Consider the following 23,726-nt stretch of genomic DNA (forward strand, 5'->3'; position numbering starts at 1 on the left):
GGCAGCTCCCTGGCTGGGGATCGAACTCATGCTGCAGTGGCTGCGGACAGCGCCATAGGTTGCATCTTAACCCCTTGGCCACCAGGGAGGCCCCTGAAGACTCTTGAGATGGGTTCTTATTGAGGAGCTTTTTTCAGACCTCACCTCGCAGACACAGCCCCATGTCTATGAGTCAGAATCTCTTGGGGGTAAGAGATATGGGGAGGAAGATGGTGACAATTCCAACAACTTGAGACTAAAATAGCTCTGCAGAGGATTCCAACACACCCTGGGGCTGAAGGGGGTTTCAAAAACAAGACACAGTCTCTACAAAGAGCTCGTCTTTCCACAGAAAGCATTCTTAATTGTCATTATTGCATTATACATTTGCATTATATATATGCATATATATTATATATGTATTTTACATATGCATATATATATCCATCAGATGTGCAACCATGGAAGTATTGCAAGTTCATTTGGCCTATCTTTATGTAAAGTAGCACTTTGATTTATCCATCCTTTTATATCTAAGTTAAGCACATATCAATGAAAAAAAATTGTTTTCCATTTCTCTTTAAAGCACTGGTTCTCATACTTTTGTGGGCAACAGTATTAACTAGAGGGCTTGTTTAAACACAGGTGACTAATAGCCCAGTCTCTGATTCAGGAGGTCTTGGGTGGAACCCACAAATTTGCGTGTCTAACAAGCTCACCCATCCAGATATGCCACTCGGAGAACCACCGAGTTAGTGCAGTAGGATTCAGTGATAACATTCTTCTCTTGATTCACATTTATATATTGCACTTACATGTTCACAGCACATCCACATACAAGGACTTGGGCTGGGTGCAGCTGCAGATATCAGGGTAGGATTTAGATCTTGATTACACTTGAGTAGATTTATTCTCTAGGTGGATCTATTTGTGGAACCAAGCATAAGTATTCTTAGCCATTGCTTTGTGTAACTGCCATTTTAGAATTTTAGGTTTTGCTGGGGAAAGACTGCATTCCAGAGATAGTTTGGACCCTCACTCCACCCTTACTCTCTGGTCACCAATGAGGGCGAACTTGCTGTCATTGGAGCTACAGGTTGGAGCTGCATCTTGGCCTGGCCAGTCAGCTTAGAATGATAGCTGGGCAAAGTTGGAGAACTCATCCTTGTAGCCAATGAGTAACTGCCAGCATAATTTAACCTTATTAAAAGACCCCTGCTTCCTTTGTTCGGGGCTCTCGGTATCTGCCACTGCATTGGTAGGTGCCTTGAACCTGGACTCGAGTCTGAAATAAACTCCCTTTTGTGTTTGCATCAGCTGTCTTTGGGTTCTTCGAGGCTATGCTCGCCGAGTCTGCTGACCTTGGGCACAACACTATTCTTTAAGACAAGCAGCCCAGGTGTCATTAGACTCAGATGAAGGCAGAGATCGCAGTAGGCCACCCTTTGACCTGGGTCTTGAAAGATGCCTAGGACCCTAACACGTGGAAACCACGGAAAATCACAGCATTATTTCCGCCAAACACGCGCGCACACCGAGGTCTCTGACCCGCTGGCCTCGGCCTGGCCTCCAGCATGCACAATCAGCGGGCATCGGAGCAGGGGCGGTGGTCTCTGGGTGCAGGTCTCTCTCCAGCCCTTCTGGGTAAAGGGTAGGCCTGCCTCGTCCTGCCTTTCGAGCCCCCAGTGTCTGGTGGGTGGTGATCTGGCAAAGGGCGCGGCCTGGGAGCTACGGTACCCCAAGGCCGGCGCGGGGCGCAGTGACCCCGCGAGGCTCCGGGCTGCAGAGCTGTGGCTCGGGGGCGCCCGCGGGAGCATCGCCCGCGGAGTCCTAGATTTAGGAGCGGGGCTGGGACGGGCCGCGCGCCAGCTGCACGAGCCGGCCAGGCGCGCGGCCCAGCACCCTCGCTCCCTGCAGGCCGCGCGGGCTTCGCGGGCGGCGGCGGCCGGGGGGCGAGGCGCGCGCCCTCCCGCCTCCACCTTCGCGCGCGGGCGGCGGCGGCGCGCGGGGCGCGCTCCCGGCCGAGGGGAGGCGCGGCCGCCCGCCCGCCCACTGCGCCTGCGCGGCCCCGCCCGCCCCGCCCTGTTACCCCCTCGACGGCCGCTAGGGGAGGCGCGGCCCGGCGGCGGCCGGAGACCGCGGCCGCTCTGAGGCGCGGGAGCGGCTTCCAGGGCCCGGGGCCGAGCGGGTGGGAAAGCGGCGCCCGAGGAGGGCGGCGCCGGCGGAGGGCGGCGCGCGGCTGACTCATCCCCCCGGCGGGGCCGCCTGACGGACACTCGCCCTCGCCCGCCCGCCCGCCCGCTCCTCAGCCGCCGCCGCCCGGGCTCCGGCCGCGCCGCCGAGAAAGTTTCCCCGTCGCGGCCGCCGCTGAGGAGGGAGGGGCGGGCGACGGCCGCGCGGCCGGGGTGCATGGTGCCCGGCGCCGCGGCTGCCCGGCCGCAGGACCTCGGGGCGGGGTCGGGCTGAGAAGCGCCGCGCCCGCCGCCCGCCGCCTGCGGAGCCCGCCGCCGCCGCCGCCGCCATGTCCCGGCTGCTGCCGCTGCTGCGGGGCCGGCCCGCGCGCGGCCTGAGGCCCGGCCCGGCCGCCGCCGCCGCGCCCCGCCCGCCCTGGTGCGGCTGCGGCCGGGGGCTGCGCGCGCTCGCGGCCGCGGGGGGCCGCCCCGCCGGCGCCCGGGGGCTGGGCACGCACCCCAAGAAGGAGCCCATGGAGGCGCTGAACACGGCGCAGGGCGCGCGCGACTTCATCTACAGCCTGCACTCCTCCGAGCGCAGCTGCCTGCTCAAGGAGCTGCACCGCTTCGAGTCCATCGCCATCGCCCAAGGTGAGGGGCGCGGGCGGGGCGGGCCCCCCCCCGGCCCCCGCCGCCCACCCGCGGGCCCGGCCCGCTGCCCCCCAGCCCCGGCCGGCCGGGCGCGGGACGGGCCGCCTCGGGGGCGCCGCCGTCCCGGGCCGGGGCGCAACTTTCCTGGCTGGTCCCCGGGCGAGGACGGGGTTCGGGTTCCCCAAAGTCCGAGGTTGCCGCCTGCTCGGAGGTGCCGCGGCCCGGGTCGGCGCGCGCGGCCAGTTGCATCCTCGTCCCGGGATGGACGGGGCGCCCCGGGCCGGCGCCCCCGGTTCCCGCTGCCCAGGGCTGGAAAGATGAAGCCGGCAGGAATGTGGGGTTTTTTGTTGTTTTTTTCCCCCTCCTTTCTTTCTGGGAAATCTGTGGCTCCACAATGAAAAGCAGACTTCGGCTCAAAGTTACTGGGAACTTGGCGAAAGCCGAGCTATTTTTAAGCGACATGTTAAAACCGGGTATTTTTAAAACCGGTGCAGCGAGCCGGTAGGTCGGAAGGTGAGTCCAGGCGAAAAGCTGAAAGTTTAGAAAGTCAGAAGGATGAGAGCAGCAAGCCGCGCAGTCAGTCTTAGGACATCGTTCCATTTAAGAAAGGCCGTCCGGGCAGGATGCGTGGTTACCGTTTCACGATTCTTGATGTGTTTGAAAGTTTTTTCTTTTCTTTCTTCCTTCCTTCTTTCTTGCTTTCTTCCTTTTTTTTAAGTTGACTCCCCACCCGCAGAGTTGGTCGGTGTGTAAGTATCTCATGGACTCCCAGGTCTCCAGCACACTGATCTGGAACATGGCATTTGATTTGCCATGATTGATGGCTCATGAAAGTGTTATTTTGGACTGTGCCTGGCGATAGCAGGATAACTTATCTACCTCATAAAAGCATAACTTCTCTCTGCCGCTGCTGCACAGACCTAGTTGTGCCTTTTAACTCCTTCACCTCCCTCCCTCCGGTTCAGGAAATTAAGGACCAGTTTATAGAGTTGGATGATTCCAGGCATTGTCTACCCGCAGTGCCTTTACAGGGCGAATGTGACACAGCCATCAGTTCAGTTATTAAATATGTGATCATGCTGTGACATCAGAGTCACATACTGGCACATGTGTAAGCTATGTGTGTAGGCTTTGTGTGGTTTAAGAATACTCACTTCTGATGCATATGCTCCCTGTAGAAGAGTATAGACGTCATCTGCTGGAGCAGTAATTTCTGGTCTCTTCCTCCATTGGTAAGACTATTTGAACATACATTTGGTCTTTTCTCGAAGTCATTTCTTGAAAATTCTGCAGTAACATTGTTATTAGGAGGATCCTATTATAAAATAGTGGCATTTTTGTAAAGCCAGTACAGCTGGATGAATTTTACTTCATACCTTGTTTTAGCACATGTCAGCAGTATTGCAGGGGCACGATACATTTTCCAGTGAAGATAATGTTTTTAGTTTAACATCGCTTTCAATATTCTGGGAAGGACTTAGAAACTTCAGTCAGTGGAGATCAGTTAGTCTGAATTGAACTTAACAGTTCTGTAAGTTATATGAGAGAGAATTTAGTAATTTAAATTGGTATCTTTAGGAAGACAGGTAAAGATGTGGAAAATTGCAGTGGCCAAATAAATGTTTATCTCCTGTTCACAAGCTAAAGAATTTCAGAATTTAAATTAGCTAATTTTGCTAATGTTAATGGCTAAAATATTGCCCTTTGACTGAAATGACACTTATTGGTACTGTTGCTTTAATTTTTAGTGTTCCTTATTGTTTTATGTATATATAGCAGCTATAGAGATAACTGGAATCATCACTAGTAAATTACCTTATTCATTAATCATTTACAATAAAATGAATTTTACTATATTGAAAATGCATACAGCTCATTCCATTACTGAAATCAGCATTTTCCCCAATCGGTGAAACACGCCCATGTTTTTCTTTTATTATTGCTTTTTGAATGTATTGAAATACCCGACATAAGTACTGAATGTGTTTGTCCTAAGTGCACTTTCTTATGGAGTAAATTCTGTTAAAAGGCCTATTTCTTATTATGGGAAGGTCTGTGTGTCTTTGGAAAGGATGCTTGTATGATCTACTGAAATGTTTGCACTTGGAGTGGAAGCATTATAAAAAAAGGTTCATTCATACTTCCATGTGGCAATGGAGGCTACTGCTGGAATTTTGTATAATTGTCCTTATCTGCCTTATGTGTTTATGAATAGGTTTGTGATACAGTCTATGAAAAGATAAAGCTTTAGAATCAATTTGTAATAGATATGGGAGGCTTTGCAGTATATCCGAGTTAAGATAGGATACTGTGATTTTTAAATTAAAAGTAAATTGAATTCTCCCCAATTTAACAAAAGTTGATAAATTCCTCTCTCAATTTATCTGCTCAACCAGATCACTCTTCTTCCACAATCAGTCTGTGTTCTGTGGATACTGGCGAGTTGGCATTACCGCTTTTGCCTTTCAGTTTTAAACAAGATTTTAAAAACAAATCTTTCTTCCAAACCTTGCAATTAGTATTTCAATATATAATAATTTAAAAAACCTTTTAAAATACAGCAATTTGGTTCATGAAGGATGGGCGGTCCTCATATGTTACCCTTTTGCTGTATAACATCTGACCTCAAAATGCTTAAGACAGACACATATTGTTTCACAGTTCCTGAGTGTGGACTCCTAAAGAAGCTTAATGGGATGTTTTGTTTCTCATGGACTTATAATGAAGTTGATGTTGCATCATCTGAAGTCTGGACTGGAGGGAGGATCCATTTCCAAGAAGGCTCACTCACATGGCTGTTGCATGGAAATCTCAATTTCTTGCCATGTGGACACCACTACAGGGTTGCCTAAGTGTCCTGAAGTCATGGCAGGTGGTGTCCTCCAGAGTTACTAATGAGAGAGCGAGCCAGCCCAAGCTGGAAATGACTGTCTTGTCTAACCCAATCTTAGAAGAGATAGTCATCTCTTTGCCCAGGTAATTGTGGGAGAGAACTATACAGGGTGCGAATATCAGGAAGTAGATATCACTGGGACTGTCTTGGAGTCTGCCTTCCACACTTACTTCAGGTGTTGTAACTAGTCTTTATCAGAGAATTACAGTAAGACAAGAGCTGGCATGTTAAGTTACAGAGAGAGATATAATTTGAGAGAAGGAGCTTCTTATGGAATATTTTTGTTAAATCTGTATTTTAGGTATTTTAAACATGAGATTCTTTTTATGTTTACCTGTAAGAGATGCACTGAGGTGAACAGAGCAGCTTTTCTATCATTAGATCTTAAGATTTTTTTTTTTAAAAGATTTATTATGTATTTATTTATTTATACAAGCACTGGGTATAGTCAGAAGTGCTGGAGGGTGAGAGAATTCACCAGAGCCAGAGCTGGGAATAGAGCAGGCAGACCGATGAAGTACACTGCTGAGGGGAGCAGCGGGCGGCAGGAGAGGTCTGCGCGCCATGTGGGACCCTCGCCTAGCAGCCAGGGATGGAACCAGCGCTGCAGAGGCTGCGGGCAGCTTTGCAACCCAGCGCTCAACTGCTGCGCCAGCGGGGAGGCCCTAGATCCTAAGATCTTAAGCTTGTATTAATATTTTTTCCTGGTTTCTGTGTATAAGTGGTAATTGTATACTTTTTTTTTTTTTTACCATTTATCTATATACAAATAGATACACCACATAATTCTCAACTTTAATCTTGCAACTCCCCACCTTTTGTGATAATTTGAGGTTAGATGAGAAGTTTTGTTTTGAGAACTTGCCATATATTGTAAAGGGCCTTAGCAAAATGAAAAGCCAGAAAATTAAAAAGCTGGTAGTAAAGTGGATATCTGGAATCCTTAAAAACAAATAAGATTTTTTGGGCCTCCCTGGTGGTGCAGGCGGTTGAGCGCAGCGCTCTGAAGCTGTTTGCGGCCTCTACAGTGCTAGTTCGATCCCCGCTGGTCTCGAAGCAACCCACATGGCGAGCAGACCTCCTGTCTCGCCCGCTGCTCCCCTCAGCAGTGTATTTTGTCAGTCTGCCTGTTCTGCTCCCCACTCTGTCTCTGGTGAATCCTCTCACCCTTCTATACATCTGGCCTGTACCCTGGTTCTTGTATAAATAAAAATCTTTAAAAAAAAAAAAACAAAAAAAACAAATAAGATTTTTTTGAACTCTTAAGAGTTCAAAATCCCCCTTTTTCTTAGCCCGTTGTTCAGAATTAATGTGAGAACATCACAAGTGTGTGAAGCTGTTAGACTTTGGGGTGAGTTAGAGATAGTATTGACTTTTGCTTAAAGAAAATAAGAGTCAAGAAAGACATTTCATACTCCAAATTAAGATAAGTGAATAAAGACATTTTAGTACCTTGGTTGAAATAGTGAAAGAGAAATAAGGAAGTGAAGCCCCAGCTGGACCCAGCAAGAGGGAAAGAACCAGGATGAGGAGATGGAAGTGTGAATTGAGGCAGGAGGAATGAGAGATATCTAGTAAGTTGAGAGCCTCTGTATCTTGGATCTAGGTAATTTAAAAGAAACTTTGCTAAAATCTATGAATCAGCCAGAATGGAAGGAACCTAATTATAGCAGTGTATTCCCACAAGCTTAATTCTTTTTTTTTTTTTTTTAAGATTTATTTATGCATGCAAGAGCTGTGGTACAGGCCAGAAGTGTGTGTGTGTGGGGGTGGGGGTGGAGAGGATTCACAGGAGACAGAGTGGGGAATAAAACAGGCAGACTGACTGAAATACACGGTTGAGGGGAGTAGCGGGTGAGACAGAAGAGGTCTGCTACGCCATGTGGGTAGCTCCCTGGCTGGCTGGGCATCGAACTCGTGCTGCAGAGGCTGCGGATTGGTTCATAGTGCGGTGCTTAACCCCTTGCGCCACCAGGGAGACCCTTAATTCTGAATAGTTACTGGTATATTGGAGTTTCCTGTTACTAGGAATTAAACAGGCAAAAACAGGTTGCACACAGTATAAAATGGATATCTGCTATCTAACAATCCTTAATCATCACTTACATGTAACTTGATTCCAGAGTTACATGCAATTTAGAAGAACTATTACATCTCATGATTTTGTGGATCAGGAATACAGGCAGGGCATGACTGGATGGTTTGCTGTTTCACATGAGATGTGTGGTGGTCACTCTGTAAACTTCACCTGACAGATGGGCTAGTCTTAGGGTCCAAGTATGACTTTACTCACATGCCGGGACCTTGGTGAAGATAGCTAGAAGGCTGGGCTCACCTGGAACTGTTGACCAGCATATATGAACATGACCCCACCAGCATGACAATCTCAGGTTGTAATACTTAGATGATTGGTCAAGACTACCAGAGAAATTGTTCCAAGAGGGCTAGGTAGGTGCCTTTGTGTAGGTAATAGTTTAGTGGAAAGTGAAAGATTGAGTGGAAGCCAAGTCATTCAGGTAGCTGCAGAAAGATCATTCTGAGCAGGAAAAGCAGTATCAAAACTCTGAGTTAGGAAGGGACTTGGTATACTGTAGGAATTGACAAGGTAAATAGTGAGTGGATCTTACTAAACAAAGGGAAGGTTGAAATGAAATGGGCAGGTAGGCAGAAGCCAGATTAGTCAGGAAAACCATATGGAGCCTATTTGAAAGTTTAAGCATGAGAGTAAAATAATGGTGTTCAAAGAGCACTTTAGCTGCTGTTAAAAAACAAATTGTAGGGTGCAAATATATAAGCTGGAGACCACTTTGGAATCTGTTGCAGTAGTGCAGGCTGGGGATGCCTTAACCTAAGTGGCAATGGAAATGAATTTGAGATATATTTGGAGAGTGAATTGATGCATAATGAAGGTTGGTTAGAAAGGGCAAGTGATTAAGGGAAAGGAAATAGTGATTACTCAGGTTTCTCACTACAGTGATTGATGAAAGATGGAGCCATTAACCAAAAGGGAGAAGACTGGGTAAAGAATAGCTAGGGGAATGAAAATTTAAGTGTTAATTTTGGACATAACAACTTTAAGATACCTTTGTGAATGTGAATGGAGATGTCAAGTACGTTTGTGTTTATGCGAATAGATATGGCACTCATAGGCTGACATTTACATGTGGGTGTCCACAGTTGTTTATAGGTGCTTTCGTCATGGGAAAGAACAGAGAAGAGGTGAGAGTCTAGTCAGGAGTGGGGTAACTATGGGTCACAGGCAAATCCAGCTTGCTGCCTGTGTTTATAAATAAAGTTTTATTGCAGTAGAGCCATACTTATTCATTTATGTATTGCCTGTGCCTGTTCATATGCTAGAATGTCAGAGTTGAGTAGTTATGACAGAGACCAGATGGCCCCAGAGCATGAAATATTTAGAATCTCACCCTTCACAGAAAATGTTTGCCAACTTTTGCTCCGGATAGAGAGAGAAAAAAAGGCCCACAATTTAGATTGCTAAGCCCCAAAGTTTCAAGTCAGAAGAGTAGGAGCCAGCATTGGAGACTGAGGAGGATCATCCAGTGAAATAGGATAAAAACCAGAGTTTTGAAGCCAACATTAAGAAAAAAAATCAAGAAAGAGGAAATTATCTGCTATGATGTTTGTTGCTGAGAGGGCAATTAAGATAGAATTTGTTCTCAAAGATCTTCTCAGCCTTGAGAAGATCTGTTGGGTGATGGGAAATATTTGAGTGGGTTGACTGGAGAATAAGTAAAAATAATACATAGTGTTAATTTAAGTATTAGTCTCTTAAAAGTTAAAAAAAATGAATTTGACTTCTTTATAGAGCAGGGGTGATCAAACTTTTTGTAAAGGCCAGGCAGTAAATATCTTAGGCTTTATAGGCCAAGAGGCAAATTTGAGGATCCTGTGTAACATTTATATGAGTTCAAAACAAATTTCCACATTTTTTAATTGACAAAATTAAAAATACAGTACCTGAGTACAATTATTTTTTATTTATTTATTTATTTTTTTTGAATATAGATCTTCTAATGAAAAAGTTGAAGTTCTTTTCAGGAGATAACCTTTCAATATTAGTGTTTCCTTGTCAAAATCTTTGTTAATGCTGATCTGTAATGAGATTTTATGAATTTCATTTTTAAAAATATCTTTTGATACTGGTACTTGTAAGTACCGGTATCAATTTATGAGCCTGTGATTTTAAATGAGCATAATGATTGATTAGAAGGTATTTGTAGAATTCCGCTAGGTAAAAATACTGTTTTAGCATATAATATGTTACAGATTAGTGCCTTCCAAATGATGGTTAACTCCTCAATTGCATAGTTAAATGGATTTTGAAATATGGAGCTTGCATTGAAGTTTGAATTGGGGTTTGAGCTATGAAAATATAGCTACTTTATATTTGTGTGAGAATGAAGATTTTGCTTTTTGTTTTAACTTTTAACAGTAAAGGAAGTACATAAAGTATTTAGACAGTTGCTTTGATTAACCACTCATGTGTATTTTGCATATAAGAACTATGCTGCTTTAGGTTGAGTGTATTAAGAAATATCATCGAGGCTTCAGCTTGTTTCAGTTATGGTCAGTGCTTGATAATATGGATTCAGGGTGGTTTTCCCAAATATTTAATAATATAAAACCATTCTTTACTCCCTGGCTGTATAAAAATAGATTTGGCCCAAGGGCCATAATTTACTCTCTCATGTACTTATTTACCTATTTGTAACTCATTGAAAAATTTGGATGTTATGTAGTATGAAATACAAAGGAAAGTAATTGTTTTCCATGATATGAAATATGACTGTGTGTGTCTGTGTATTTTAAATATATCTCAGTTATATCAGTTCATTATACATAATGGAAAGAACACTGGACTGATAGGATTGAGTTTTAGTAAAGATTTTGACAAGCCCATATACTAAGGGCTTGTTGCCTCATAAGTAGAACTTTGTGGTTTTAATTATGTGATCTCTAGGGCTCTACCAGCTTTGTAGCATGTTTTAAAATATATAGTAAGTCTCAAAAAAAATCCTATGAAATCATTAAATGTTAACCTTAAATGTTAGGGCCTTATCTTCCACTTTCTAGCTCTGTGGAACCTAAATTATGTAACATTTATGTTGTTTTGACTGGGAACTAAAATGAGTTACAAAACCTTTAAGTAAAATTTTAGAGACTTTCAGGTTAATTCCTCACCATTCTAGTGTGTGATATTTTATTTAAAAGATTTACTTCCTGGGCCTCCCTGGTGGCACAGGGGTGAAGATGCAACCTATGAAGCTATCCGCAGCCACTGCACACAAGTTCAGTCCCCAGCCAGGAGCTACCCACATGGCTCAGCAGACATCTCCTGTCTTGCCCGCTGCTCCCCTCAGCAGTGTAGTTCAGTCAGTCTTCCTGTTCTGCTCCCCACTCTGTCTCTGGTGAATCCTCTCAACCTCCCCCCCCACTTCTGGCCTGTACCCCAGCTCTTGTATGCATAAATGAATGAATCTTTAAAAAAATAAAATAAATTGAGATCAGGGGACATCCTAATGACGCAAGGGTGTTAAGATGCAGGACTATCAAGCTATCCACAGCTACCGCAGCACAAGTTCAATCCCCGGGCAGGGAGCTACCCACATGGTGTAGCAGACCTCCCTTGACTTGCCCACTGCCCCCCTTAGCAGTGTATTTCAGTCAATCTGCCTGTGACCAGAAATTTTATCATGAATGTCAGTATCCTAGGTAAGCAGATCACATCCCTTTGTAACAGCACTGTATAGAAAGATAGAAACCATTTAGGAGGTAAGAATCATATTCTTTGGTAAGCTTATATACAAAATAGACTAAATAGAATTTGCAAAATTTATATTTGCACTCTGCCAAATATACGCTAAATGAGCAAAAACTTATTTGTATTTGGACATGTTATCAAACATCTTTTGTTTTCGTTTTTCTGCAGTTGCATTACAATTTTCATAGAAATCAAGAAGACAGTTTGAAACTCCATTTTTCAAATCACAATATCTAGGCGCTAGAGAGAACATTTTTTTCTGGGATGCTGAACTTTTCAGTGCTAAAACTGGGATAATCCTGGGCCCACCCAGGATTGTTTGGCCCACTCTGCCTGCCTTAGGACAGACTCTTCATCCTCCTCCTCACAGATGAAGGCTTTTGACTCAGGAGAGATTGAGGAAAGGACCCAGGTAGAATTTCCTGCATGACTGCTTTTCCCCAGGTCTGCGCCACGGTGGACACTGCTTCGAGCTCGCTCTTCTCTTTTTTGTGTCTGTTGGGATTTCTAGTGGAAGAACCTGCAAAAAGAGCTGCACTTACAGAATATATATGTACCCTAATACCTTTGCAGTGTCCAGCCAACCCTTGCTTTTTTCTTCCCTTCTTATTCTCATTGTTTGCAGTTCCCTTCTTATTCTCATTGTTTGCATTTTAAGTTTATATTTAATTGTTGTATATTTAATGTGAATTTTACCTCGCCCATTGGAACTTTGTTTCTATTGAAAGTCTATGTAGTGATTCATAATGGTTACAAATAAAGGTGACTGAAGCCCCTAGTCCCCAATGTGTTGCTTCAACTCAGTATTTTCCTCTATCCCAAGTAAGCAACTGCTCTTGCCCCTCTGTCTTTATAGGTGCCTGCCTCTCTCTTGATTTAGGGCCAGCTGTTTGTGCCATCACTGGAGTTCTCTTATGGGTTCAAAATAAGTCATGAATTAAGTTTGCTCTGGCTGTACCATTGTAAGGGTGGGAACAATCTCTTAGTAACCCTCTACACCTTGGAGTGGAAACTCAAACCCTGCTTCACCACGTTTAATGATCATATACATTTTTCTGGGAATCTTGCTGTAAAGTAGATTCTGTTTCAGTAGGTTTGAGGTGGGGCTTAGGAGTATTGATTTTTAATGCATTCCCAGTGATCCAGTGTTGCAGGTCCAGGGACCTATTTTCAATAGCAAGGTTAAAGAAAGTTTTCTTTTGTTTTTAAGGTGGTAAAGAGTTGAGGTCACATAGATAAACTTGGAGAGGCTTGAATTGTGAAAGGAAATAGGCAAACAGATGTGAGAGTGATAATGTAAGATAGGGCACATTTTGTGAGCTGGCAGAATTTTATGTTTGTGTGTGAGAGAGAGCTTATGGTTTAAAAAATATTATTCTAGCATTTTTTTTCCTGCTCAGAGGAGCATCTTAAAGACAGAAAAAAAATATAAATTATTTTTATTAAATAATTTATATATTTTTTACATCATTGCTCATTTTTGTACAATGTTTGCTTTCTTTTCTCAGTTGTAGTCCCCATAGACTTCCCACCACCAAAAATTGTAAATTATTAACACTGACTTTATAGCTATACAAGGTTCACTTTGAGTAATAAATTCTGTGTAATGGGTGTATTTCTTTTTGTTAGTCATGTTTTCTTTCCCATTATTACCTAGAATATACTGTTTATTGGCTTGTCTCATTTCTTCAGTGAACCATGCCCCAGTCATGCTTTTTTTCTCTTACACTTTTCTGTTTTCTATTCTTCCTGTGCTTTTCCAACCTGCTTTGTATTTGTAAATTTTGTATCAACCTCATATTTATAGATCAATTTCAAATAGAGTGAATAAGCTTCTTTTCTTCCCCTAGTAATTTTGAGAGTAAGTTGCTGACATGATGCTGTTCCCTGTTACAGGTTAGTTCCTTGGGAAGTTTGAGACAAATATTAGCATGAGAGAAGTTTTTTGGGGAGTGCTGTTAGAATCCTTACCTTAAGAAGGGGTAGGGGGAAGAGGATTTAAACAGAGGTAGAAGTAGGGTGAGGCTTCTTAATGGAAGCCTCACCTGATCATGAGGAGAGTTCTAGAGATAAGATGACCCTGTAGCATTGTCCTGAGCTGGGTGAGAGAGACCTTGGGCCTCTGTGAAAATGAGCTACTGGATGTAGACTTCCCTGGGCAGGACTCAGAACCTTGGGTGAGGCAGCATTCCTTAGCTGAGGCAGCGCCCCAAATGACTGCTGAGGGTTGTCTCCTGGCAGAACTTCTGGCAGCTGAGGATTAAACTGTGCAAACCAGTGTCCGTTACAATTGGAGTACTTCCGCAGTGTTCCTGCATTGCCCTGTATAACCAAAATATAACCAGGATAGATTTCTATCATGTAATACTTTGACGCCATTCAAGTTCTACCAGTTGTCCTAATAGTGGTCTTTTATAGCAGAAAGGGCCAATCCAAAATCATGTTGCATTTCGTTGTAATGTATCTTTAATTTTGTTCCACTTGCAATAGTAGTTCAGCAGTCTTTTCCTTGGCTTTCACTACTGTGGGGCCCTGGAGGATTACAGAACAGTTATTTTGTACGATGTACTTCAATTTGGTTTTGTCTCTTTCCTCATGGTTAGATTCCAGTTTGCATCTTTAGCAGGAATATCACAGAAATGATGTTATTTTCTCTTTCATTCTGTCTGTTGAACCATGATTTCTATTTTTTTGGTGATGTTAAATTATACTTTTTTGTTCTCTAATCAGCTCTTGTGCGGTCAGATATAATTGAGATCAGGAACTAATTTCTACAAGATTTTTTTCTTTTAACCTTGCAGAACTTTATTTTTCATCTCTGAATGTGTAAGTGTTTTAAAAAATGTCTCCCTGTGTGATTAATGATAAAATTCCTTTATTTTTGAAAACTGCTTTATTACAGGTATAAATTCTTCTGCTAAACCTGGATGGTACTAAGTTCAAGTGAGTTAATTGGAAAACATTTAACTTCTCTTTTTTTTTGAAGATTTATTTATTTATGCATACAAGAACTAGGGTACAGGCCAGAGGTGTGGGGAGGGAGAGGATTCACCAGAGACAGAGTGGGAAACAGAACAGGCAGATTGACTGAAATACGCTGCTGAGGGGAGCAGCGGGCGAGTCAGGAGAGGTCTAATGCGCCATGCCGGTAACGAACTTGTGCTGCGGTAGCTGTGGACAGCCTCTTAGGTTGCGTCTTATCCCCTTGTGCCATCAGGGAGGCCCAAAACATTTAACTTCTTTAAGGGAAAGAATCCTTGTTTTATTTTCCTTAGTTGATATTTGTAGCGAAAGTAATGTATATCAAATTCTGATGCCATGATTTTTTTTCTGGGTTTACCCACATTTCATTATAATTTTTTTTTTGTTAGCACAGGAAGTCCCTGCTTTGCACAAATGTTAATAACTACATTTTAGTTATTAACAGTATATCCAGTAGCTGTAATCACATAAGTGCAAACTTTGCTATTAGCTCCTCAGTACACAAATCACTGTGTAAAATAGATGTGCATCACGATCATAACCAATCACATTTCATCAGTGATTGTTCATTTATCTGTTCATCCAGTTCATGTACAGACAGCAATCTGTATAGTTGTGTTATCCTTATCTCCCAGTGATAAACTCATAAGCCATTTCCTCAAAAATGGTTAATTGACCAAACAAGATGTAAGTATAGCCAAAAAAAGGAAAAATGATAATACTGAAGTGAAACTTCAATTTCAAATGGAGTTGCAGAAGAAATAGCCAACTGTGGACACTGCTGCTGAACCAGAGCTATTTCAGAGACTCCAGATAGGCAGCCAGAGGAGCTCAGAGCAGGTGAGCTTTGTGGGTAGAGATTGAGGAAAGTGAGGAGGCTGTGATGGAAAGGATGAAGGTGTTCCAGAGGAAATGACTCTGGCAAAGATCTCACATTAAAGGAATTCTCAGATATTTCACGACATTAAAAATGCCAAGGATAAAATATTGTAAGCTAATTCAGATTTAGGAAGGAGTGTGATAATTCATCAAGGCATGGAAAATATGCTTGCTCCATATTGTGAAGGTAAATGATGAGGAGAGTACTAGCATTGTTCAATCTAATTTTGGTATTTTTTTTACCTAGAAATAGAACACTTTAATTCCAGTGTTTCTAATATTTTAAGTTATAGAACTTAAACATTAGTTTTACTATTTAAAAAATTTCTCCTTATATTTGTGACTGTTGGTTCTCAAGAAGAGTTTTTAATGTTTTGAAATAGTTTTTTAAAGGGCATAGAACAATTGTAATTTTACCTATTGGTTTTTAAGATCGCTTTTCCCAGTTACAGCTTGAATACATTTTAATTCAAAAATTTTTTTAGCACGCAGATTTCCCAAACCTGAGATTACCATTGTGAAGCAAATGAAGGAGGTTTCATCAGCAGAGGCCCCTGATAGTTTTGGTATAGTACAATCTTACAGTGTTGGTTGTTGCAGATATTTATTCTAAGTAACAAAGCATCTATTTTATTGAACTTCTTGCTTGTTTGAAATAGAATGCTTTGGTTGTAATGATAGTCTTTTTTTAATTTTGCATCAGTGTTTTAGACTGCTACAGAATTTTGTTTTTATTATCTTATCTTAGGCTGTGGATGTGATGGAATGATAACTGCATGTTTAATTAACTGAATGATTAGATTTATGACCTTAACCAAGATCACATATATATTTAAAGTCTCAGCAAGTGAGACATATGAAGCAGCAAAGATTATAAATTTCTTTAGGATGAATAAGTAGGAATAAAGGACCAAACATGGGAAAACTTCAGAATTTTGTGAAGAGAAACTACATTTAAGTAATCTTTAGGAAACATTCAGTGTTTCATATTATTGAATAGTTTGAAAGCCTTTTATAAATTTTTAGGTCATTCATGAAGGTTTTTCTTTTTAGATTGGGTCTCCACATAGCTTGATAGCTAATTATGTTGCATGATGGACTGGTGGTGGTAGTGGGGGAATTGTATTGAGAGAGAGATGAGAGATTAGGAGGGAGAAATAAAAATAAATCTCAGTGTGTGTTGGTAAAAATTAAACTTTTTTATAATGTACATTGAAGAATAAGGTCTTAATTGTGACTTATTCTGAAGATTGTTAATTAACCTTCATTCTTTTCAAAAGAATGATTTATTCTATAGATGATTGCAAATGATACCACTAAAGAGGTAAGGCGCGTTGAACAACTACACTAATTGTAGAACTTACCAGTCAGTAATCACCTTTTGAGACTCTTACTTAGTTTATCCCAACTCACTTTGGTATGCTTCCTCAGGAAGATTTAGGTAGTATCCCTCTATTTTTCTTCTTTATCCTATTAACTATGTAGTAAAGAAGCATGGAATCAGAATGATAGAACTAGAAGAGGCTACAGAGATCTAAACTCATCATTTTATGTAACATGAAAATGAGATCTAGGGGGTTTGTTTGATGTCCAAGATTTGGTGACTAATTATACACACACACCCCACACCAGAGCAGGGATTAGTGTCAAGTCCTTTGGATTTTAGATCTGTGCTCTTTTCACTATAATATATTTATTCAGGGTTAGCAGAGATCAGCCCTCAACTATCGAGTATCGATTGTTCTGAAACCAGCAGAAGTCACTTACTTTTCCCATTCAAAAAATGTATTTTTTTTGGAAACATAGTAATTTGATTTTCTCCTCTTTTTTTTTTTTTTTAAAGATTATTTATGCATACAAGAACTGGGGTACAGGCCAGAGGTGCAGGGGGTGAGAGGATTCATAAGAGGCAGAGTGGGAAACAGAACAGGCAGACTGACTGGAATACACTGCTGAGGGGAGCAGTGGGCAAATCAGGAGAGGTCTGCTGTAGCATATGGGTTGCTCCCTGGTCGGGGATCGAACTTGTGCCACAGTGGCTGCGGATAGCTTCATAGGTTGCGTCTTAACACCTTGCGCCACCAGGAAGGCCCAATTTTCTCCTCTTTAACTTTGATGGATTTTTGCAAATGATATATATGAAAGGGGCTTATTAGGAGAGAAAAAAAGCAGTTTGAAAAAGATATTAGTATTTTAATTTAAGTTACTTCAGTTTCAAATATTAACACATGACTTATGTTGTGACAGTGTTTTACAGATGCATATATCAGTGAATGTTGGCTCTTTTATCTTTTTCCATTAACAGTTTATTCATTGAAAGACAAGTGGAGGGCCTTCCCAGTGGTGCTGCAGTTGAGCGCTGGGTTGCAAAGCTGCCCGCTGCCTCTGCAGTGCCAGTTTGATCCCCAGCCACCGGGCGGAGGGTCCCATATGGCGCGCAGACCTCTCCTGCCGCCTGCTGCTCCCCTCAGCAGTGTACTTCGTCAATCTGCCTCTTCTGCTCTCAGCTCTGACTCTGGTGAATTCTCTCACCCTCCTGCGCTTCTGACTGTACCCAGTGCTTGTATAAATAAATAAATAAATCTTTAAAAAGAAAGAAAGGAAGAAAGACAAGTGGAACAGAGAAGAAGAAGCTGGATTCCAGACCCAGCTGTGTGTCATTAATTAACACTTTGACCCTAAATGGCTGAGTCTTTAAAGTGGAGAATGAAGCCAGTATTTATCAGGCAGCATACTATTGGCATTTGGGCTGGATAATTCTTTGTGAAGGACTCTCTTGGGCATTGTAGGGCGTGAGAATCCCTAATGTCGGTAGCATTTCTCAGTCATTATTACAATGAAAAGCATCCCTGCATTTCTGAACATCTTCTGAAATGCTGAGAAGCACTGGCAGGTGGTTTCAGCTATAACATTCTTTGAAAGAGTTCTTATTTGGGGGAAGACTGAAAGGGAAAAAAGCAGTGCATTCACTGAAAAATATTTGCTGCTTAATAATATTGAGTAATTTTATTTTAAAGTTGTTGTCTTCTGGGGGTCTGTGTAATCATGCCCATATATATCTACCAGTTACAATGTTCCAAGATCAATTGTTTTTTTTAGCTCACTTGACATTTCCACCTATAACAATATAATCATGGTTACATGATTTTTCTAAACTTAAGTTATATAGTGTTGTCCCTATACCTACTAAGTAAAAGTAACAAGATCTGACAATTTTTAAAAAGTTATACTGTTGTTTTAGTGTACTTTAAAGAAGGAATCTCATTACATATAGTAATTATTTTGTCTGCTTTTCTTTGGCATGAAGGAAGGGGAGTCTCTGTGTTAAATAGTGTATTTCTTTCAAGTACACAAATCATACAAGTAAAAGCTACAAATCAATAGTATGTTTGATTATCCTAAATAAAAACACTACAAAAATAATGACAGATAACAGAGAAATAACTTATTGTGCCTTTAGTATTTACTGTTTCTTAACCTCAACTTAGACGACAGGATAGTACCTTAATGAAGTAATAAAGGTGATGATTAATTGGGTACTGTAGCCTTCCTGTTGTCACTGCTGATTTCCCCTGTTGTGCCACTAAATCGCACACTGAGGACCATCTAAGACCCAGTGAAGCCCCAGGTCATGTTCTGATCCTCAGAAGGTAAACTATGTTGCAGTAAACTTTTAAATGTGAAATGAAGACACAAAAACACACTGAAATGCCTTTTTAAAAATCTTTGCTTAGGGCCTCCCCTGGTGGCGCAGTGGTTGAGCGCTGGGCTGCGAAGCTGCCCGCAGCCTCTGCAGCACCGGTTAGATCCCCGGCCACTGGCGAGGGTCCCACATGGTGCGACAGACCTCTCCTGCCACCCGCTGCTCCCCTCAGCAGTGTACTTCGGTCCTTCTGCCTGCTCTGCTCCCCGCTCTGGCTCTGGTGAATCCTCTCACCCTCCCACACTTCTGACTGTGCCCAGTGCTTGTATAAATAAATAAATCTTAAAAAAAAAATTATCTTAAAAAAATAAAAATCTTTGCTAAGACAGGTATTTTAAAAAATAATTAAAAGGCCTTTTACAATTATAGTCTTTATTTTAAAAGACCTGCTAATTGAAATTTACCAAGTTATAAAGTTGTTCTTTGCTGTGTCTAAAGAGTGTTTTCATTTTTTTTTTTTAATGGAGGTAAATTGGTTTGCAAAACATTGGTCACAAAACATTCAGTTTACAAAGTTGATTTTCTGTCGCCCCTCTTCAGATGTAGTCACCGCACCATGCCTACCACCACAGTCCAGAGGGACTCCTCCACACCTTGCTCTCCACCCATTTTTCAGTTTTGAATGTCAGTTTTTATGTTTATTACTTACTTAGTCATGTTTGTTTTTTACAAAAATATTGCTGTGTAGCTTTATAATCCTTTTTTGGTGCATGTTTAATTTTTTTTTTTTGGCATTTTATATGATTTGCTTTATTTTGCATATCGCATGGTTTGCATTTTAAGTTTATACTTAATTGTTGAATAATTAAATTTCACCTTACCCACTTGAACTTTGGTTCTAATAAAAGTCTAAGCAGTTATTTATAATGGCTACAAATAAAGATAGCCGAAGCCCGTAGTCCCCAATTTGTTGCTTAAACTCAGTAGTTTCCTCTTTTTAATTTTTATAAATCTCTTATTAGGCCAGAGAGTGATTTGTGTTGCCCCTTTACTTCCTGTGCTTTCTTGGGAAAGATGCAGTGGTGGGGCTTGGAGCAAACATTCAGTGGTCAGAAGATCAGAAATTAGATAATTGGGCACTTAACGCGTATTAAATGATTTATAATAAAAGAATAGTGTGTATTTTATTTTATTTTTTATTTTTTCTTAAGAATAGTGCCTATTTTAAATGGTTCTTCTTATGTCAGTTCAGAGTGAAGTAACTTTGATATGTATTAAGTCTATTATTAATGATTTTGATCTTTTTCCTTTGTTTTTGAGATCTTACATTGTTAGCTTATTGGTAACAAAATAAGTTATCACATTGAGAATTATTACCATGAGAGTATAATAAAAAATGACTGTTTTCTGCTTTTCAGATTTTCTCGTTTCAGGTTTGGATTTGTATTTTGAATAGTACGGTTAAATTTAATGCAATGTTGAACAATGAAAATTACAAATTATAGCTTCTGTTAAATAATAGAACTCACTCTATATGTCATGGGATCTAGTTGTTTTCCAGCACCACCATTGTAAACATGTTTTGTAATTTTACAATGTAGAAGATATAGGTGTTCTGCTTACGTTTTTTCAACAAGAGAATTTTGAATTTCAATTTAAGATGTAACTTTTATGAGAGAAACTTAATTAAAATGAAATATACCAGGAACGCTTAGCCTAAAAAATATTTTAGAAACACTTGTTAATATTGGACTAAAGGGTTTTTTTTAATGAAAGTTATTTTTAAAGGGAAATACAAAATAAGGAGTGATATACAGGTTAAGTCTTGTAATAAACTTCTCAGATCTGTAGTACCTATTTGTTGTATTACAATCTTGTTGCCAATGAAAATAACTTGGCAACTGATTGGGGCTTGGAAATTTTGCTCAAGGATTTGGTTTTAATGACATTTTACCTACATTCTAAAAACATGAAAATATTTTTAGTAAAGTGTAACATTAAAAAAAAAGGTAACGTGATAGGAGTAACTTCGCATAATTTTTCTGAGAGTTATTTTGGAAATCTTTAAGATCTTTCAATTTGTGATTTTTATTAACTGAGTTATACCACTTACAGGAGTACAACCTGAGGAACATTTAAAGGAATATAAAAAGATTTAGGTACAAGTTTGTATTAGTGTTATTTATAAAATAGAATAAATAATAAATATGTTGTAATGGGTGATTAAAGTGTTGTGCATCATATGATGAAATAAATGCCATCAATAAAATATCTTAAAAATTTAAAGATAAGAAAAAGAAAAAATATATATAATGCTTTATGAAAATGAAAGGATAGTTTTGTGTACATATATGCAAATATAGATACATATGAATATATCTAGAGAAAATATTGGAGGATAAACCATCAGAGTTTATTTCTGATAAATTATTGATTTAAATGTTTTCTATTTTTCTGAATATTACAACTTTGTATAGTAAACACGTATAACCTTCACAGATAAAGAGTATAATTTCTTTAGATAAACCAAAAGAATTTAGCATTTAAAATACTATTTTCTAATTTTTAAACATTCTTCTTTTAGGGCCTCCCCTGGTGGCGCAGGGGTTGAGCGCTGGGCTGCGAGGCTGCCTGCAGCCTCTGCAGTGCCTGTTTGTTCCCCGGCCGCCAGCGAGGGTCCCACAAAAAAAATAAATAAATAAAATAAAATAAAAAAATTCTTCTTTTAAAAATTAAACTCAATACTTACTGTTTTAATATATGTTAACTAAATAAAAGGTGTATAATTATAAATTATGTGTATTTATGTGACTTGTTTTAAAATAAGATGTTTGCAGTTAATTCCTATTATAGCAATCAAATTTGACTGACAAGCACAAAGGAAACAGGTTTGTTGATGTCATGAAAGTTGGTATTTTATTCAAATTTATGAGTTTTTGAAGTAAGTCTCTGGATTGTTAATTTCCCAGGATTTTAGTCTCATCTACTCAGATTACTAGTATAAGCTTGAATTTAAAATTAGTAACTTTTGTTATAAAAAGATAAATTTGACAAAGAGAGCTAGCAGATGAACAAATGTTGATTTTTCTCTTTATTCAGTTAACATTAAAAGACTGTCTTTAATATTTTAATATATTTGTTTATGTGCAGTTTACTTTGTAAAAACTTCGTGAGTACATTCATGAATTTGATTAGTTTTTGAAAATAGTAATGCACATGTTCTTTTTCATTTTGTACAGATTATTTTGGGCATTTGCTTTCAGGAAACTTTATTCAAGGACTTGGTATTTTCATAAATAAAATTAGTTTCATTTACTTTGAGAAAATGTGAAATAGTCAAAGACAGCAAACCTAAGGATCCAAAAACTGTTTATTTCTTATGCTTTGTTGATGGCTTTCTTTCTTAGACCTTATTACCTGTTTTCATCTATTTAGAAGCTAATACTCATTTCAAGGGTATTAATAGTCTTTGGAAATATATATATATATATATATATATATATCAGATATTATCAGATATATATCAGATCCCTGATAAATAACAGAAGTCAGATCTAGTATATGGTACAGTTCTGTAAAACCTGTGCAGCTAATATAAAACCGAGATAAATGCTACCGCCTCAATATAGAAAATAATTGCATAGAAGTTGAATGACCACAGGTCAAAGCTGGTTTAGACCAGAACCTGTGTCCTCCTAATGACTGACTATGATTCGTGTGTGTGTGTGTGTGTGTGTGTGAGAGAGAGAGAGAGAGAGAGAGAGAGAGAGAGAGAGTGTGTGTGTGTGTGAAAAAGAGAGAGATTTGAGAATTTTAAAATAAAGTTCTGTTTTTTGGGGGACTGGGGCTGGATTCCCCTTGAGAGAGAGTAAATGCTGTCTCAGTCAGTGTCTGGCAAGTTTTTCTGTGAAGTTCCATCTCCCTTGCCAGCAAGCAAATGTCAAGTCTAGGTGCATGAACTTGGTGGTTGCTGTTCACAAGTAGTTTCTCGTTACAGATAGAGTTGTTTTCAATTCAGTTTCTTTTTGTTAAATCAGCTCATTTTAATCATCAATTAAAATCTGAAGAATGTCTTTAACTTTCATTTCTATTGTTTGGTATTCTCAAGAAGCTGTACTAGTACAATTTTTTTCTCACAAAACAATGTTGTGATAGTTGATACTGAGATTATTATTGTTTCACCAGGCTACTCTTAAATGTGTACTATGAATAATAACCCAGATCTTTATATTTATGTTAGTGCAGTAGAAATTTGTAATCCTATGGCTCAGTATCCCAAACCTCATAACATTTTACACCTATAATAAGTACCAACTGTCAATTTGCTGATGAAACATACTTCCTGATAAAATAAGTGAGTAGTCAAACAATACCTTATAATTATATAACCAGATGTAAAAAGCAGCTGCTTTATTCCTAAAGTAGAAGAAAAAAAGAACTAAATTTGTGTTTACTGATTTTTTTGGTGATAGTGCCCCTGTTTTGTATTTCCTACATAGATAATAAATGAGCTTTAAAATGATGATTCTAGTGAGATATATTCCAAATCATCAAAAAAATTCATTTTTAAAAAAGCTATTATTACTTCACCTACACAGTAACAGTATTTTATTATATACTATTTTATTATCTACTATGGTTTTCTTGCTTTAGTTTATTAGAATATTAACTGAAATACCTCATTTTGTTTGTGCATCCTAAGAAATCAGTTTAATTAAATAAAGTAAAACTGCTTTAAAAGGGCCT

At 40.0% G+C, this 23,726-nt stretch overlaps 1 protein-coding gene across 1 annotated transcript in view; it reads left to right on the forward strand.

Moving 5' to 3' along the window:
• Positions 1 to 2,500: 2,500 nt before the first annotated feature.
• The window catches only part of TMEM65 (transmembrane protein 65), a 35,606-nt gene continuing 14,380 nt past the window's right edge, over positions 2,501 to 23,726 (forward strand). The window contains exon 1 of the mRNA XM_037501988.1: positions 2,501 to 2,801. Coding sequence (XP_037357885.1) covers positions 2,501 to 2,801 — 301 coding nt within the window. The remainder of the gene's footprint in view (positions 2,802 to 23,726) is intronic.

The sequence above is a fragment of the Talpa occidentalis genome, unplaced genomic scaffold, assembly GCF_014898055.3.
Source record: "Talpa occidentalis isolate TD23 unplaced genomic scaffold, MPIMG_talOcc4v2.1, whole genome shotgun sequence".
Lineage (NCBI taxonomy): Eukaryota > Metazoa > Chordata > Mammalia > Eulipotyphla > Talpidae > Talpa > Talpa occidentalis.